The following is an 18,249-nucleotide window of genomic DNA, read 5'->3' on the forward strand; positions in this document are numbered from 1 at the left end:
CTTAATGTTAAAAAAAAAAAAAAAAAAAAATTCCATACGATCAGCAAATTTTGAGAGAACGTCAGCATTTTACATAATTTATGTTTTTGTTTGCATGTTTCTCTTCACTTCCCCAAACAACCCTAATGCATGCATGTGTACAGTGCAGTGTGAGTGCGTGAGAGTCTTCCCTTACGTGATCATGTGCAGCAACATTATGTCAGAGCCGGGCTGTGTGCTCCAGGCCGGGGGGCTCAACGCAGCGGGAGACACTGCTGTTTAATTTCAGCACTTCATCCCCCTCCATAATGAAGCTTCCCTCACGCACGTTTGCTCACACCCTGCCAGTGCTGCTGGCGGGTAATTGGGATGTGACTGAGCATGAATATCCCTTACGCCCGCCGCAGACCGACCTCCCTGCGACCCTGCAGATAGCGCTTTGTCTTAATGGACATATCATCTTTTATTTAGATCTCCATTTGAAAGTAATTGTCAGCAGGAGGGGGTTATTGCAGTAGATGGAGACGAATAGACTGGTTTTTCACAGCAGACCTCTTTGATTGGCTGCAGTTTTTGGCTGGCTTTGATTATGTGAGTCGGAACAAAGGTGTGTGTTGTGCCAAGCTGTTTTTGGAGGCTTATTAGAAGCACCGCCCCGACCCCATCCTTCTTAATCAGCTGCCATTGGAGCTCTGCTGTCTCAAAAACAATCAAAGATGTATACGTGTATCTTTTGAATGGCAATGCTGACAAGTATGTGTTTAGATTTACAGTTTACATCATTCATTATTTTTCTCCCAAGGTTTACCATCAAGATGTGTAACTTAGAGGTAGTTCACCCCAAAATAAATATATATATAAAAAATTGCATTTAATTAAATCTAATACGTGATTATCATTTACAGAATGAAAAGTCATAATTTACTCACCCTCTTGTCATTTCATTCTGTTCAGAACATTTCACTCTATTCATACATATTATAGAGTATGTCATTATACTTTTTAAAATGTCCAAGTTTTGGGTGAATGGACTTTCAGTGGAGGCAATGGACTTTCAGTGGAGTTTCATTAAAATATCTTCATTTGTGTTTTGAAGACAAATGACAGTCTTGTGGGTTTGGAATGCACTCATGTGGGTGAGTAAATGATGACAGAATTAAACATTTTCTGTCATCTATCATTTAATTTGGCTTTGATCCAAACTAACTACAAGTATGAATCCAAAATTACTAATTTGAGAAGTATTCACCGGTCTTAAACCATCACTTGTGCGACCAGTTGGTTTTAGAAGACACATCAATAGTTAAATGGAGATAACTTGCATGCAATGAAGGGCTTTCAATTGATTTTAGTATAAATGCGCCATCTGGAAGGTTCAATTTGGCAAGTCAATAATATTGTGGCAGGACTTACACCATGAACATGAAAGCTCCAAACAACTCCACAAAGAAGTAATTAAAATGCACAAAGCAGAAGATGGATACAAGAATTTTTCCAAGTCATTGAATATCCCTTGGAGTTCATTTTTATCTTTAATTAAGAAATGGGGAAGAGTATAGCACAGCTGAGAAAACGTTCTATTGACAGGATATAGTAAGTAAATCGTAAAAGTAAATGGATTGTGAAAGTGTTTTCACGTTGACTTTAAAGAACCTGAGGTGTCCACTGCAACATTAGCATCGCCAACAGCTTTAGGATGTTTATGTCTTTTTAGCCTAACATTGAACACACAGTACAGAACCACTTCCACACTGTAAACAGTGGAGTATTGCTCTAAAGACTGGAGTGATTAATTTCTCATGTACACAGGTCATCTCTCAGGCACATCATCTCATTCACAAGGGGCCCCAGCAACAGACATTGCAAGGTTGCAATAAAAGCAGCAAACGTAGCACCGTGTACTCTAATAAATCTTCGGAGGTTAAGCCCCACGGCACTTAAAACCTAGAAAGACCTTTTCATCATCCCCATAAAAGTGGCAATGTCACAGTGTTTGTGGTAAGCCACCGTCCAGGGTGCTGGAATTAGTGCTCCCCTGTAATCTAGTTTAACACAGCCTACAGACAGACATCCTGTATCTCATTTCATTGTTCAATCAGTTTTTGTTAAAGTTTCACTCCATCATAGTGGATCACTGTACATTTAGAAGCTTTTATAAGTCCAGAACTCAATGCTATATCAGTAGCGCCAGTCATCTCAGTGGCAAAAAATATGACGAGGTCTACATATATGGGGAGATGGATACTACATTGGCAGTCATATTAGTATCAACTGATAAATGTCACTCTTTAATGTTATCCAAATAGGTAAAATGAGCTGATATATTTAAGCTAATAAATTAAAGTCAAATTTGTAGTTTGCTTGCCTATTGCACTATACAGATAAATTAATGTGTCAGGTCAATCATTTTCTATATTTTTACATTTTTAGTTTTTTTTTCTTTATTCTGGGCCTATACTGTGTTTTTAAAATAACTCCAGGGTAAAAAAAAGATAATTTTTCCCGATCAGTCCAAATATAAATTAGCCATTATGTAGGTTATCTGCTTCAAAATATAAATATAATTTTATTCTTAATTGTCTGTCTGCATGTATATGTTTTAGAAGTCTTTCGCAATCAATTTTTTTTAGCATCTTACACATTGAGCATTACATTAAGGCACTGTCATTCAAATTTAGAATATTAAACTAAAACTACACATATATGCAAAGTAAAAAAAAAAAATCAAGAAAAATATTGGACACATTTGTAAGTATTTAAAACATAAATGTAAATATTTTGAAGTTAAAGTTGTTAGTCACGCATTTGAATTTTCATCATTGATCATTGCTGGCCCTTCCCTAACAAAGACCTTATTGAAAAGCTAAACGAATCATTGTTCCTTGACTTAAGATTTTTGTTTAACCCTGAAATGTATTTGTTTCTTTTCCTTATCAGTGTGCTATTACTTCCTGTTTTCACTAGTTATTCTCTTGCAGAGTCGCACGCACAGGGCCTCTGTACCACAGTATATTTTGCCTTTCCAGGAATTGTCAATATATAGACAACTTCCTAGATCCTGGATTTGTGATTTCCAGTCTTTTTTGTAACTGTCAGATATGGAAGCTGTGTTTACGTGTTAGAATAATCGCTTTTCCTCTTCTCTCTTTCCTTTGACTCCCCCTCCTGCTCAATCTGTCCTTTCTCTCAGTGGATGATCCAGGAGCCGCACAAAGTGGCCACCTTCTTCGGCTGCATTGGGAAGGATAAGTTTGGGAAGATCCTTAAGGAGAAGGCAGAGGAGGCCCACGTGGACGCCCACTACTACGAGCAAAGCCAAGAGCCCTCAGGGACCTGTGCTGCCTGCATCACTGGCGACAACAGGTCAGCCACCCCTTTCCTCTAGGGAGGGCCCTTATCGCTTCCTCAGGATAGCACCCCCCGCACACACACACAGCACGCATTCACACACCCCACCTCACTATGCACTGGGACTCGCTGTTCCCTTGCCGGCTGTTCTGCTCTTTTCCGCCAGAGCTCTTGATTTATTTATTTGCCGGGGTTAGATCAGCACAGAGGTATTTTGATACACCGCATGACTTGGCCCTGAAGGGTGCGAGATTCCATGACTGAGCAGATATGTGAAACTGCTTGGGCCGAGTTACGTGCTACCTACACATTTGAGCGGAGCAGACTGATGTGTTTATTTAAGTGTCACTCACTATTTTTCTGCTTGCAAAGAAAATGCTATAGTAAGCATGGAGGCTTATTGACTAATCTGTAATCGTATGAACTCTTGAGGATTTGTTCAAATGAACACCAGGTTTAAAGTTCTGATGGACCGCTGACATATTTTTGGAGCTTGCCCAAATAATCTTAAAAAAAAAAGAGTTGTATCAGGAAAAAAAAGAAATCGGGCACCATGGATCTTAGGATTGAAAGTCGTAAGGAGTTTATTTATTTTGAATGTCTTTAAAAAACAATTCTGTTAATTTTGTAAATTAATGATTCCTTTATTTTAAATTTAATTTATTTAAATTTAATTCTTTATTAAATAATTATTAAATGTAATTATACTTTAATTGTATTCAAGTTAATTGTTTAAAGTTCCATATTTTTGCAATAATAGTTCTTATACTATATACTGTTTATTAATATTATATACGTTTACATTTTTATAAATGTATGTGTGTATATATATATATATATATATATATATATATATATATATATATATATATATATATATATATATATATATATAAATAAAATTATAATGGACTATTCCTTTAATGAAAAAGCATTCATCAGCAGGGACACTGGTGTCAGTGACATCAGCTGAACAATAGATGCTCCTCTGCTCCTCTGAGGCAGTCGTGATCATTCAGGTGGTGATCTTCATTTATTTTGCACGTTGCCAGCCATGCTATTGGCTTTTATTCAGAGCTGCTAACGAAACTAAGTGTGTGTGTGTGTACGTGTGCAACCGCTCACAGGTGTGTCCTCTCTGAGCCAAGCTGTCAAATGAGAGGCTTTACAGATCATCCTGGTCACTTTATTGTGGATTTATGCATGTGCTGTAACAGAATTGATGTTGAGTGTGTGTTTATGAAAGCAAATACTAACAGATAGTTTTCTCCAGGTATTATATACCACCTTGGAGTACACATACTTATAGTCATATGATCTATGTTTAAAAGGTCCCATGTAACCAGTGAAGATATGAAATTCGAGAAGGAGATTTATGAGGGCTGGTCTCTTTGTTTAGACTGTCATAGAGGTAGTGTGAGCGGGCTATGCATTAGAGACTGTTTGAAAGAGCAGCGGCTTGTAGAGCTGTCAGCCTTGGCCTTATGAGACTCTTCTCATTAGCACCTCACCTGTCAAAGCAGACCCTTTCATTACAGGGGACTCGCAGACCTGCAGCTCAAGGCCTGAAAGCGGTTTGATCAATATCTTCCTCGATGCTTTCTCCCTCCAGCTACGCAGCTCACCTGTACTCAGATGGCAGATGAGAAACGGTGTTAAAAGGCCACTGATTTCAGACCAGTTTGAGGGAGGAGGGAGAGGTCACGGGTCTACAGCCTGCAGCGAGAGCTCTGCCCTTCCTCTCTGTGCCGCCTTTCACTGCGAGCCGCTAATGATAGCGTGGAGAGGAGTCCGACACAGTCTGTCTGGTCAGATCAGCGTGACTCTGCCAAATGCTTATTATTCCTTAATGGATTTGATTTTGATTAACATGGTGACATCAAACCGGAGGGTGTCAGATCAGCATCTTGCATGTTCCTTTGTGAAAATTACAATCAGATGCTTTTTTTTTTTTTTTTTTTTTTCAATAGAGGCTTGCTTTTTTATTAGATGTGAATACACATGGTAGAGATGAACAATATGTTGGTACCACATTGGTTATCGTCAGACTTTTGTTTTTAGTTAAAATACATCATATTTTTAGTGTATTTAGTGATTAATTACATCAGAATATTTTTTTTTTCAGATAAAAAATATATATTTGAAATAAAAGCCATTCCTTTTAACTTCATGCAACAATCCTGAAATTTTTTTTGCACCGTTCCAATAAAATATTAAGTTTTCAACATTGATAATAATTCAGCATATTAGAATGATTTTTGAAGGATCATGTGACACTGAAAACTGGAGTAACAATGCTGAAAATTCACACACAGAGAGATTAAAATCCCTGTTTTGCTGTCATCTACCACTCAAATAAAATCTTAAAGACACTAATAATTTAATAATACTATTTAGTGAAATCTTTTTCAAAAGGAAAATGTGTGTGTGTATGTGTATATATATATATATATATATTTATATTTGCAGGCCAGATATATATTTTTTATATATATATATATATATATATATATATATATATATATATATATATATATATATATATATATATATATATATTTTTTTTTTTTTTTTTTCTTTTCTGATTACATAATTTACATTTATATTCTCTTGAAGCCTTTTTAACAAGCATGCACCTGTTCATAAATTCTCCATGTCTGCCTTTTCTATCAAACCTCTTCCCTTTTCCTCCAAAAGCCATAACCGCAGGTCTATTGATTCTCATTTGTGGCCTGACTGTGCAGGGCAGTGTTTCTTCTCTAATGCTAGTGCTGCTCCATTGTAGTGGCTGGCCTGTTGGGACCGCATCCTCTCAGTAACAAGTGAATAATGAGAGTGGTTGTTTTTCAAAGTGGAATTAGTTGTTTTTGTTGATGCGAGGACCACCGGGAGGTTAATGGAGAAACAGCAGTCCCGGTGGACGTTTGCAGTTCTCCTGCATTATTGATTTGTTTGTTCATTTATTTATGGGAAAGGTCTTGTAAGGCATTTGCACTTAAATAAAAAGAAGAGAAATAAAGAAAAAAGTGTGTTGATATTTAATTTTGGCAGAGCTGACATTAAACAGCTGTTTAGAAAACCATAGTCCATATGTTAGCCGTATTCCGCCTACAGCGATTCACAGAGGTACAGCAGCAGCACATTTCACTCAGTGAAGGAGCTACATAATTTACACAGTCACCCTGAAGATAAAGTCGGTTTCTCAACCACATTATGTGGTTTGTTTCATTTAAAGCCATTTAAGAGAAGGAAATGGGCACTGTTGTTATGAGAAATAGACTGTGCCTTTGGGTCATATAATGATGATAATTTAAAGATACAATTTATCTCCAAAACCTTCTGGAGCGAAATACATTTGTGAAACATTTTATGTTATGTATTCAACTACTTTCTTTTTTTCTTTTTATCTTGCTGGACCATTTGTCTTATTATTTCACATTACTACTCTTGAAATCTATAAAATATTGTACAATGTATAAAATATAAAAAAAATATATATTTATTTAAATATTTTTAATTTATTGCAATTCTGAAATCTGGAAATTATATTTCCATAATGTAACACCATTAACATTCAGGCAAATATTTTGCTGGAGAATATAATGTTGACCGTAGTTTGTATTCTGACAGTGTAGTTTTGTGTTTTTGTTGTCTGTCAGGTCTCTTGTTGCGAATCTTGCAGCCGCTAATTGCTACAAGAAGGAGAAGCACCTCGATCAGGAGGAGAACTGGAAACTTGTTGAGAAAGCCCAAGTTTACTACATCGCTGTAAGTAGAAATGCCTCTCTTGGCACTTTTGCCTTTTTTGCAGTTTGTCGCCACATGATGCGCAGTGCTAAAATTGAGTTTTTGAAGTTGCTGGCAGTTTGCTTATTCTTCTCTGAGCCAAACTCAGAAAAATCAGATTGCAGAGGGTGCAGCTTTTTTCCTCTTGATGAAAGATGAGAGATTTTGTTTGGATGTGTTTTTGTTTGCAATTGTGATCTAATGGTAGAAACACTGTCATCTAGAGTATGTAACTTCGGTTCCAATCCCTACACTGCCACGATGCATGAAATCCTGAAGGGCTGTAACTGGTACTACAAGGTACGCGTCACTGCACTATGACCTTTGAGATTCAAGAGCTTTGATCGACAGGTCACGATGGGATTATTCACTCTGAAGGTCACCAACCGACCCTACTCTTTCATTTACCTTAAAAAATATGTTTGTTTAAGCTCTCATCCACTCTGCTAGTCAGCTGTGCTGGTTAATTCTGAGTACACACCATGAGAAGAGATAGATGCAAAAAGCCACTGCTCGTAATTACCAGTAATCAAGGTTGGTGTGAAACAAGCGACCCCATTACACTCCGACCTTATTGTTAATGAGCCATTGCAAATGTGATTGGGATGGCTCTCCACGTGGGTCTGTACCTGCTGTAAGCTCCATTCATCGAGGGAAAGTCTGGCATCCGCACCGGCTCTGACATCATTTGTTGAATACCTGTATTGTAGGACTGTGATTAACCTCGAAGCAGGAGTCAGTCTTTGAAGCTCAATTTGGCAGCCATTGTAACGTGACACTCTAATCAAATAATTTTTGTCCCTGATTAAACGTTTTTCATCACGCTGCCGTTTGGTGAATGGGAAGCTCGAGGCTATGCATGAATATTGAGGAGCCCTTGCGTGTTGACGGCCTTTGTGTTTTCAAATTTGGCTAAATAAGCCGACGTTCATGGGAAAGTGCCCTGATGGCTCTGCCTCTTCATCAGCTTGTTGTCGCCGTCTCTTCTTTTCAGCAAGCTTGTTGCATAAGCGTGCAGTTGCACAAGGCGCTTCGCCGAACGTCGAAATCCACATCAAGCTGTGCCCTTGGATGAATGGCTGTCCTTGATGGCAGTGAGAGAAAGCAAGCAAGCACATTCAAGAGTTTATTGAAAGTCTTGTCCCCATTTTGTCAGCCCAGGCTTTTCAGTAGTGCTTGTTTGACAGCGATCCTGAGGGAGAGGTGATAGTTTCTGTTGTGCATACCCTGCTCGTTTTATCAGAGGCTCAAATTTCAGTTGAGATTAGAGAGCTGAGCATCCCAGTGGGCTGCCTTGTTTTTCTTCCACAGGTCCAAAGCGAGCTGTGAACACAGCTTCTCCGGGTGTACTGCAGGTCTCCGCTCCACAGACATGTTTAATGCATTTGGCCGAGCTGCACAGCCACTCCAGCCCAACATTTTTCTTGTTCTCGCTCTCTCACTTTCTGGCCAGAGGCGGGCCGGGGATGGTCCTGGAGTGTGAGAATTGATTATCCAGCCAGAGAAAGTTCATTACTGGAGTAGATCTTCTCCCACCTTAATGGTGGAGCGAACGTTTCTGTATTCTGCCCCTGGTCTAAGAGCGGTGAGCAAGTAGAGATGGACACAGTCCTCAAGGGAGCCAACTCAACTGCGACAGGAGCTCTGGCGGTTAAAGTCTCTATGGACTTCCTTTTTGTTCTACACGCACTTGTTTCTGAAGGGACTCCGGTGCTTGTTTTGGCTGGGCGTCAGATCTTGATTGTTTGAACTGAGAAACTGAAAACAAGCCAGTTGATCAAATAAACTGAGCACACTTATTCGTAGTCCTGCTGGTTATCTAAGAGTCTCTGTATTCAACTGACGCAGGATTATGTAAGCGATTTCCTCTTCCGTATAACCATTACAGGCTGTGGCACCAGCCAGTCTGTCCTTGTTATGCATTAAGCCACATCTGTCTCTTTCTCTCTCTCTGTTCGTCTTTTTTTTTGAGTATCTCTTTCTTGCACAAGGAATCATATGTCTTAATAAAAACATAGATTGACTGATTAATCGTGATCGTTATTTTAACAGTTAATTTGATTTAAACATTAAATAGGATATTGGGTTATAAAATCCTACGATTACTCTATGTACAGCATGACCAGTGAACTTTGATTGATAAACAAAAGACTCTTATGATTCTCATAAATGATTCTTTAGTGAATCAAAATCATGCTAGGTCCATTTGAGTAATCTCATTGAGTTGAATCTTTCAGCAATAGAATCTGTCTGTCTGGTGTTCTGTTATCTTTCTACCATCTATCTATCATTGGATCATCTATCTATTATCTCTATCATGTTTAAGTAGCTCTAATTGAATCAAATTGAGAATTGGTGAAGCAGAATGGAAACCGGAAATATATATTGATAACCGGCACTGTAATTTATCCACATTTTGTGTCTTCTGCATAAAAGCGATGAATTAAACCCCAATTCATTTAAAATGCAAATATGTTGGCTGAGTTTGTAGCGAGTTAGGCCGGATTTATCATTGGTGGCTGTGCAAATATGTAATTGCCATGTAATTGGCAAGCGTGTGAGCCCATCTGTGAGATCACAATACAGTGGTGGTCAATCCTCAGCTCATCCCCTTAGAGAGCTCTTACACTACACTGCTTCAGATCTGGTCTGATTCTCTCATAGCTCCCTTGACATCATGGGATAGTACATTGTGACAGCACCCGGTCCACTGCCAGAATTCTTATCTGCTATTTACGGAGTCATGGTCTAAGAATTGTACCGTATCATGGCATCAATCAGGACTACTCCATTTTCCACCTAAGCACCTCTCGGTAACCAGCTAGATTTACTCGTTTAATGGTAAACAAGGACATATTGTGAATTGTGAGTGCAAAGGTCTGCTCGATAGTCCTCGGCGGTGCATTTTGCTGAGATTATTTTTTAAAAAGGGCTGAGTGGAGACCATCCAGTGCCATTTCCACTTAATGGACTGTGGCATGCTTCAGTGCAGTGATAAGGGAGGCCTCCTTGAGCGGTAATCTCCATTGACCTTGTGTTCAGAGTGGAAGACATCCCTGTGTGAACATGAATCCATGCAACACGCTCACTTTAACCTCAGGGATTGATTTTAATTTACCCTGATGGTGTTCTATTGAGAGGATAGATATGCATTTCCTGAAAGAAATACCAGTGCTTGCAAGGCATAAGAATAATAGTGGCACAGATTAAGGTCAAATGAAGTCTTAGGCTCTGAGTTCAACTTCTGCATAACTGAAATGCTGAATTACTGACAGGTTCTTGTTTTATTGACATTCAGGGCACAACTTTTTATTAGTCAGTTGCTACTTAATCAACATCACCGCAAAGTAAAGGTAATTAAAATTAATTATGAATATCTGCAAGGAGAGCACACCTAATCAAATAATTCAGAATACAAATGTGTGTATATATTACACATTATATAATACATAGCAATATGATATAAATAATAATGTCAACATCATTTATATATATTATTATTATTTTTAATATATTATATTATTATACATTATGTAGTATGTTTAAACGTACAAATTATATCATTATTTTAAAAAATGTAATTGAAAATTGTATATATGTATTTATATACTTTACATTGATTGATTTTATTAAAAAAATGATAATTTATCTATAAATATATTGGTATATTTTATAACTATTTTCTAATTGTACTAAATATTACATTTGTCATTATTTTGATTAAAATAAAAACATTTTTACTAGTAAGTTTAAAGAAAAAATAAAACAACAAATATAAAGTAATGTTGATTTAAAACTCGCTAACAGCATGAAAGCTGAAATCATAAAAAAAAATGCTGTTTGAATTCACTCTATGATGTCATTTTCAGACCACATTAATTGCAAAAGTAAAAAATTTTACACTAACTATAACAAAACCCAGCAGAGTGTTGGGGAATATCAATAGTGTGCCGCCTTGCAAGCTCTGTAAATATTAACAGCAGTACTCTCGATTGTTGTTCCCCTCGTTTTTTCTGCTCCCCTCCCTCTTTCCTCAGTTTCATTCATCTGTAAATCAGATTAGCGTGAGGTAGTTTGGGTGGTAAAGCTTTGATTAATGATTCTTGCTGCTGACTCCCAGTGCGCCCACTACCGAAGGGTGCAGTTGGACGAGAAGAGAGTTAGTAGAGGCTCGGGCCGGGCAGCGCACCGCTCTGCCACTGTGGCACATCAGAGGACAGCACACAGGCACAACAGCCATTTTTTCACTAGAGAAGAGAAAGCAAGGAGGGGAGGGAAGGGAAGAGGAGGAAGGAGGGAGGGAGAGAGGGGTGTTGAACTTGTGCCAAATGTTTGGTGGCAGGCTGTTGCTAGGAAATCAGAATCCTGAGGCAGAGTGTTCTTCAGTGAGCAGTAATGAGAGACAGGAACAGAGCTGCAAAAAACACACACCAAAAATGGAGCTGGATTTCAGAGACTGTGCACATTCACAGGGCTAGTTGTGCCCTGGATTGTCGGGTCACATTTTTGTCATGATATCTGTAAGAATGTCAAATTATGGTCAAAATGTCTATTAAAGGGGTAGTCCACACACAATTTTTTTTAATTCTGTCATCATTTATTCACCTTTATTGTGAAGGGAGATATTTAGCTCAATGTCTGAACTGCTTTTTTTTTTATATACAGTTTCATTGTATGATGTAAAGGGCAGCATGCACATTTTGCTAAATATCTATATCTTTTGTTTTCCATGCAAAAATAAGACACACGGATCTGAGACGACATATCTGGCTGAGTAAATGTTCACAGGTGTTTAAATTTCAGGTTTACTGTTCTTTTAAATCATCCTTTTCATCATAAGCATCAGAAGAATGATGCGTATCATACACGAACATTAACCTCAGCAATGTGAGTTATCTATGCTCTTAGTTAAATTTTTTTTAAATCATTTATTAATGAAAGTAAAATTTAAGCATTTATATGGAGCCTTGAAATATATTATGTAATTATTTTAGATTAAAAAATAATTTTTTTAATTAAAATTAATTTTGATCACAGTCGTTTTCTCTCTTTTTATTTTTTAGAATAGTTTATACATATTTACATTATAATAACTGCCAGTGGTGTTATTTTTAACTAAATCATTTAAAGGGCATTTTCATTAATTGAAATGAAATAAAGCTGAAATTATATGAAGTATTACATGAAAAAACTTAGTAAATGATAATGTGTTTTTTTCTTCTTTTCTTTTTTTTATTATTATTGGCCTACTGTTCTTCCAAACCATCCTCCTTGTCATAAACGAAGCACAAATGTATTATATATTACACCTGAGTATTAACCTCAGCATGTCAGTCTTTTCTGCTCTGAGTGAACACGGAGTCTCTGAAGGCAATGACATACAACTATTCTCTTAAAGAGACAGGAGCATTTAAAGGTGTGCACATAGTCACGTTATGGGGGAGGGAGAAAATAGAAACAGTGGGTGTGGTGAAGTGTGAGAGAGATGAAGATAATTAAAAGCGGGGCCCGGTGGGCCTCTGAGGCCCCAGCTGCAGATGGTTCTAGAGCAGCTCAGGGACATAAAAGAGGAGCTCTTGACACTTGCATGTGTGTGCCAGTTCCACTGAGTGGATGCTTCGTCCAGGGAGGATGTGGCTCTGCCGCGGAGTTAGCTGAGAAAGGAAGTGTCACCTGTGTAAAAAAATAAAACACTAATTCTCTCTGTCTGTTTTTTCTCTAACACTATCTATAGCTCACTTTTCACATTGTGCATTTGCCTAGCGCAAGCTTTCAGACCTGTAAGTGCTCTGGTGCACACAAAGCAGGTTGAGCTACGTCTAAAATACTGTCAGCAGAGCAGGAGAGAGGGACCATTAACTGATACAGCAAGCAGTATGGCAGCCCACACCCTGAAGTGGCATTATTCTCTCTCTCTTTTTCTCCATCACCCTCTCTCTGCTTTTTTTTTTTTCTCATCCTTTTTTCACCAATCAGACATCAGAGTTCCCTGGCAACAAAATTGGGCACTGGGATGGGGGTTGGTTGTATTTCATACTCGTAATGACACCTCGTTCACAAGGGCTCAGCCGATGATTTCAGTGAGGTGACTCGCAATGCCATCCCTCCCACATAGATATCGCTGCTTTTGCTCAGACACACACACACTCGCACTCAGGCAGACCTCCTGCTGACCTTGAGCTGAATCTGGCGTCAGCTGCCCACCAAACTGTATCCCCCACCCCACTCCACACAGAAAGATCACACAATGCAAATCCAGCTAGTGAGGGAAAGAAAATGACTGGCAGCCACCCCATCACTGCAGGCTGGTCACTATGCTGGATTGCTTCAATGAAATTTAATTAGTGCTGCTTACTAGGGTTGTCACAATACCAGTATTTTAGTAGTCGATACTAGTAGCAGTGAAATTTCACTCTTCTCTTTGTTACCACAACAAGAAATGAATGTGCATAACCAAGCTTCATTTATTGAAATTAAATATTATTATAAAAATGTTAACTAAAACATTTATACGTAGGCTTAAAGTATGATTACATTACATTATATTAATTCACCAAGCTGCATGTCTGGTGTAGGCTCACAAAGATGAAGAATAAACATTCTTAATTTATTAAATATAAATATTGATATAAAAAAATTGTGTAGCCTTAAGTATTCTGTTATTTAGTTATTAGTTATTTTAATTTTCTATTATTATAATATTTTATTTTTAATACTTTTAATTAATCATTTTCATTGTTTTCCCTCTTTTTGTCTGTTATTAAATCAAATTTTTCATCAAAAATAACTAAACATAAATATATGAATATATTTGTATAATATAATTAGTGCGGTCAAATGATTAATTGCGATTAATCGCTCCCAAAATAAAAGTTTTTGTTTACATAATATGTAATGTAATATACATAATAAATATACAAAGTACAAACACATTATGTAAACAAAAACTTTTACTTTGGATGTGATTAATCTCGATTAATGGTTTGACAGCAATAAAAAATATTTGAAGTCTATCTTACGTGAATATAAACGTAAATGTAATATCGGATCCATTCAAAATATTGGTGTGTTTTGACTAATAAAATGATGTTTGGTCATTTACAAGGCTACATTTCCTCTTGGTAAACCTTGTAAAGGAGATTTGTGAATGCACTTCATGTTGATTTGAATTAGTGTTTGATTTGAGGTGGTTGCCACGCCTCTGTCTCCATGTTGCTGGATGTGGACACGCTTAAAGAGATCTGCCTTATTGTATGGGTGAGTCATGCTGTCAGTGAAATGGCTTGTTTAGCTTTTCTGTGGTCTGTGGATCTCATGCCTGTGCGAGCGCGATACGTTTCTGATACCCTAACAAGTAAAGTCAAGCCACCATTATTTATATAGCGCTTAATACAGTACAGACAGCTTCAAAGCAGCTTCATAGTAATAAACAGGAAAATAACCGAATCAATGATGCAAACTTCATCAAATACGAGACAACACAGAGGAAGAATTTTGTGGCCCAGACTGCTGTATCGAGGGAGAGACCAGATTAATCACAAACCCTTGCTAAATGAATATATCAATTTCACCTAGTAATATTGTTGCACTTATAATCTGTTTACCATTTTATTATTTTTTGCTAATAGCAGTCAGTAATGGTGAGGTCCTACATGATGATAAGAGCCTAATTGTACAATTATACGCACGTTGCATCTTAACCATTAGCCTCGCTCCCCCCTTTTACCAATTCATTTATGAATACATAGTGCAAACACAACAGCAGCCAGTTAGGTATTATTTGCCATGTGTCTAATTTGCAGCGAATCAGGAAGGCATTTGTGCTGGTTGGGGATAGAAGGCTGTTTACCCAGCGGAGACATGTTTGCAGTATAATTTAAGCATCATTAGCTGACGTGAGCGCACATGGGGTTGTGTGTTTTAAAGTGGTGTTATGGCATCTCCTTTGACGACTTGTGATTGGATTTCCGTAAATTTTTTCACTGGATACATCTGTCTCTGTGCAGTACCATTTTAAAAAATTGGGTTTAATACTTTTATTCAGCATGTATGCAATCAATCAAAAGTGACAGTAAAGTACTGTTGTTTTGGCCGCCTGACAAAAACTAATGACATTTAGTCTAATTTTAGTCAATGAAAATTGTATTTTAGTCTCTTTTTAGTAATGCCATTCTATTTAACCCAGTCAATATAGTACAGGTACCTAGTAGTTTAGAAAAAACTAAATTTTCTTTTAGCCAAACGCATTTCAAACAGTGTTATTATATTGTTGTTACCTTATAGACTCAAGAATACATCCATTCCAGAAATGGAAGGCTCTCTGATTTGGATTCACAATATTTATTTTACCAACCAAACATGTTAGAAGTACACGCACATACATTTAAAAAAAAAAAAAAAACAATAATTAAATTTTAAGAAATAAAAAAAAAAATCTGCCAATTTTTCTCCCAAAGATAAACCCCGGCTGGCCATCAGTCCCTTTCTCTGTGTCAAGGCTGATATATACTCGACGCGTCCGCAAGTTCGCTTGGGTGAGTGCGGAAAATATGACGCCATCGCAGTGTTGCCGGAAATTCGCTTTGAGTGCACTCAAACTCATTTCGTGTGGTGGAGTGCGCAGCATTTTTTTTAACTTTCCACATAGCTCCGCATCCGAACATGCTCATCTGTGCCAGCGTTTGTGTGAAACAGAAGTAGTTTAATGTGACGTTCAACATCCATCAGGTGCTTTTTGACGAAAACGTTTGCATAGTTTGTCCAAGGCTTCTTATTTGAAGTACGTTTTATTTTTATTGTTTTATTAGATATTAATTATACACTATATCCTTAAAGTTGTCTTGTGTTTGATGCGAAATACAGCTAATAGTTTAAGATTGTTCTAAGTTTGTACATAAAGAAATTATTAATTCATCAACTCATTCATCACAAGAATTGTACTGCCCATTCTGGCAAATTACTTCTCACCGGTGATTCCCAATGGTTTTAGAGTACAGTTACTCCTCGTCACTTCCCTGTTGTTTCAAAGAATAGTGCAACGGCGAACAAGACAAGTATAAAAGCTTCTTCCGTTTGGGAAGGTGTGCTCGCAGTCAGCAGAGGCTCGCAAAGCGGAGCCAGGCGAAAGTATAAATCCCGCTTTACTTTTTTTGTTGTCATCTTCTAAATAATGCTGCGAGTGGGGCTTGAGGAAGTGACGTCGGTTGAGTCTGCGCAGTGCAACCTGATGCAGCCCCTGAAGTGAGACACAGGAAACGGAAATACTGCAAAATAATAATAATAATAATAATGCGACTAAACGAGATGAAATAACGTTATAACATTTTTTTTAATCTCGTTTTGGTCAACGAAAATGAAGAGACATTTTAGCGTAGTTTTTATTTTGTAAACCACATTTAGTTTTTATTAGTCAACAATATTGCATTATACAGTTAATTTTAGTCATCGTCACTAGACCGGCATTTACGTTGCATCTCGTTTTCGTCACGTGATAAAGGTTCGTTTACGACGATATGTAGTCATAATTTTTGTTGACGAAAGCAACTCTACAGTAAAGACATTTATATTGTTACAAAAGATTTCTGTTTCTTGACAAAATCAACATTTTACAATGATTTCTGAAGGATCATGTAACACTGAAGACTGAAGTAGCATTGCCACCACTTTAAAATATATATTCTATTATTTAAAAATATATATTAGAATATAAACTCGTTCAGAATTTGGGATCAGTAAGATTATTAGTTTTTTAATGGAGTCTCTTCTGCTCATCAAGTCTATATTTATTTGATAAAAAAATTCAAAAGAAAAAACATTAATATTGATAAATATTATTGCAATTTCTAATATTGGCTTTATATTTTGATATACTTTTAAAATCATTCATTTCGGTGGCGCAGTGCTGAATTTTTATTTGACATTACTCCAGTCTTCAGTGTCACATAAACACTGTCCTTTTAGCTTTTTATTTGTTAAAGAATCCTGAAATAAAGTATCACAGGTCCCAAATAATATCAAGCATAACCGTTTCCAACATTGATTATAAATCAGAATATTAGAATCATTTCTGGAGGATCATGTGACACTGAAGACTGGAGTAATGATGCTGAAAATTCAGCTTTGCTTCACAGCAATAAATTATATTTTAAATTGCAATAATATTTTTTTTTCATTCAGTATTTTTGATCAAATAAATGCAGCCTTGATCGAAGAAACTTCTTTTAAAAACATTACAAATCTTAATCAGATCAATCAAATCAGAACATTTGTGAGGACATTTTCAGAAAAGCAAGTGCTCTCCAAAAGTTCCGGTAAATGCACATACTCAGAGGAACGGCACTCGAGCATAGTCGATGCCTCTAAAGTGTACACACACTCTCACGCTCATTGCCGTAAACCTCCTTCAAACACAATCCTTTGCTGTCGCTGAATAGGACTCGAAATGATCAAAGCCTCGTGGAGTTGCGTGTTAGATGAACATTTGATCTGACCGAGTGCTCTCCACGGCCAATGGAAACCCCTCTTCCTGCCTGCCCCCGGGGAGGAAGCGACCAGCTGAGAGGTCAGGCTAATATTTAGAGATGATAAGTGGATACCGCTGGAGGTCTCCAGGCCTCTTGTTAAGGGTTAGTTACCCGGCTCCGAGAAACCCCTCCTTCACGCCACCTCAGACATGGGATAGCTGCTCTGCCAGACACTCCAGCTGAAACATTCATGTGCCGCAGCCGTGAAATTGCCACGAGTAGATGAAGTGCGGAGACACCCAAGTTGCAGCTGATTGTTTTTTAATGCGCTGAGCATTGAGACTCGCGCATTACTACACAGATACGAGTATGAGAAGGGGATGAGTTCTCCGATATGACAGGATCAATAAAATATCACAGAGTGTTAAATACTGTATCAAATACATGCTGAGATCTAGCTGAATGAGGCAGGCGTTTCGAAACACGGTAAATGATTCAGACGCCAAATGACATTGAATATATTTCGTTCTATTGACCTCATTCTGGCCTTTGTTTAGAATCCTTCCCCTCGGGTCGATCGGAGACATAAGGCTACCTGAAAATAATGTCCTGAACTTCTCTTCACCCGTGTTCGTACGACTAAAGGCGCAGTCTGTGGTATGCTTAATATATT

General features: G+C 37.5%; 1 protein-coding gene across 2 annotated transcripts in view; it reads left to right on the forward strand.

The window, feature by feature from the left end:
• Window positions 1-18,249, forward strand: part of adka (adenosine kinase a) — a 147,048-nt gene that overhangs the window by 67,951 nt on the left and 60,848 nt on the right. For both annotated transcript variants that reach the window (XM_059566268.1, XM_059566269.1), the window contains exons 5-6: window positions 3,170-3,342; window positions 6,987-7,095. In XM_059566268.1, coding sequence (XP_059422251.1) covers window positions 3,170-3,342; window positions 6,987-7,095 — 282 coding nt within the window. The remainder of the gene's footprint in view (window positions 1-3,169; window positions 3,343-6,986; window positions 7,096-18,249) is intronic.

This window comes from Carassius carassius, chromosome 14 (assembly GCF_963082965.1).
Source record: "Carassius carassius chromosome 14, fCarCar2.1, whole genome shotgun sequence".
NCBI classification, from domain to species: Eukaryota; Metazoa; Chordata; class Actinopteri; order Cypriniformes; family Cyprinidae; genus Carassius; species Carassius carassius.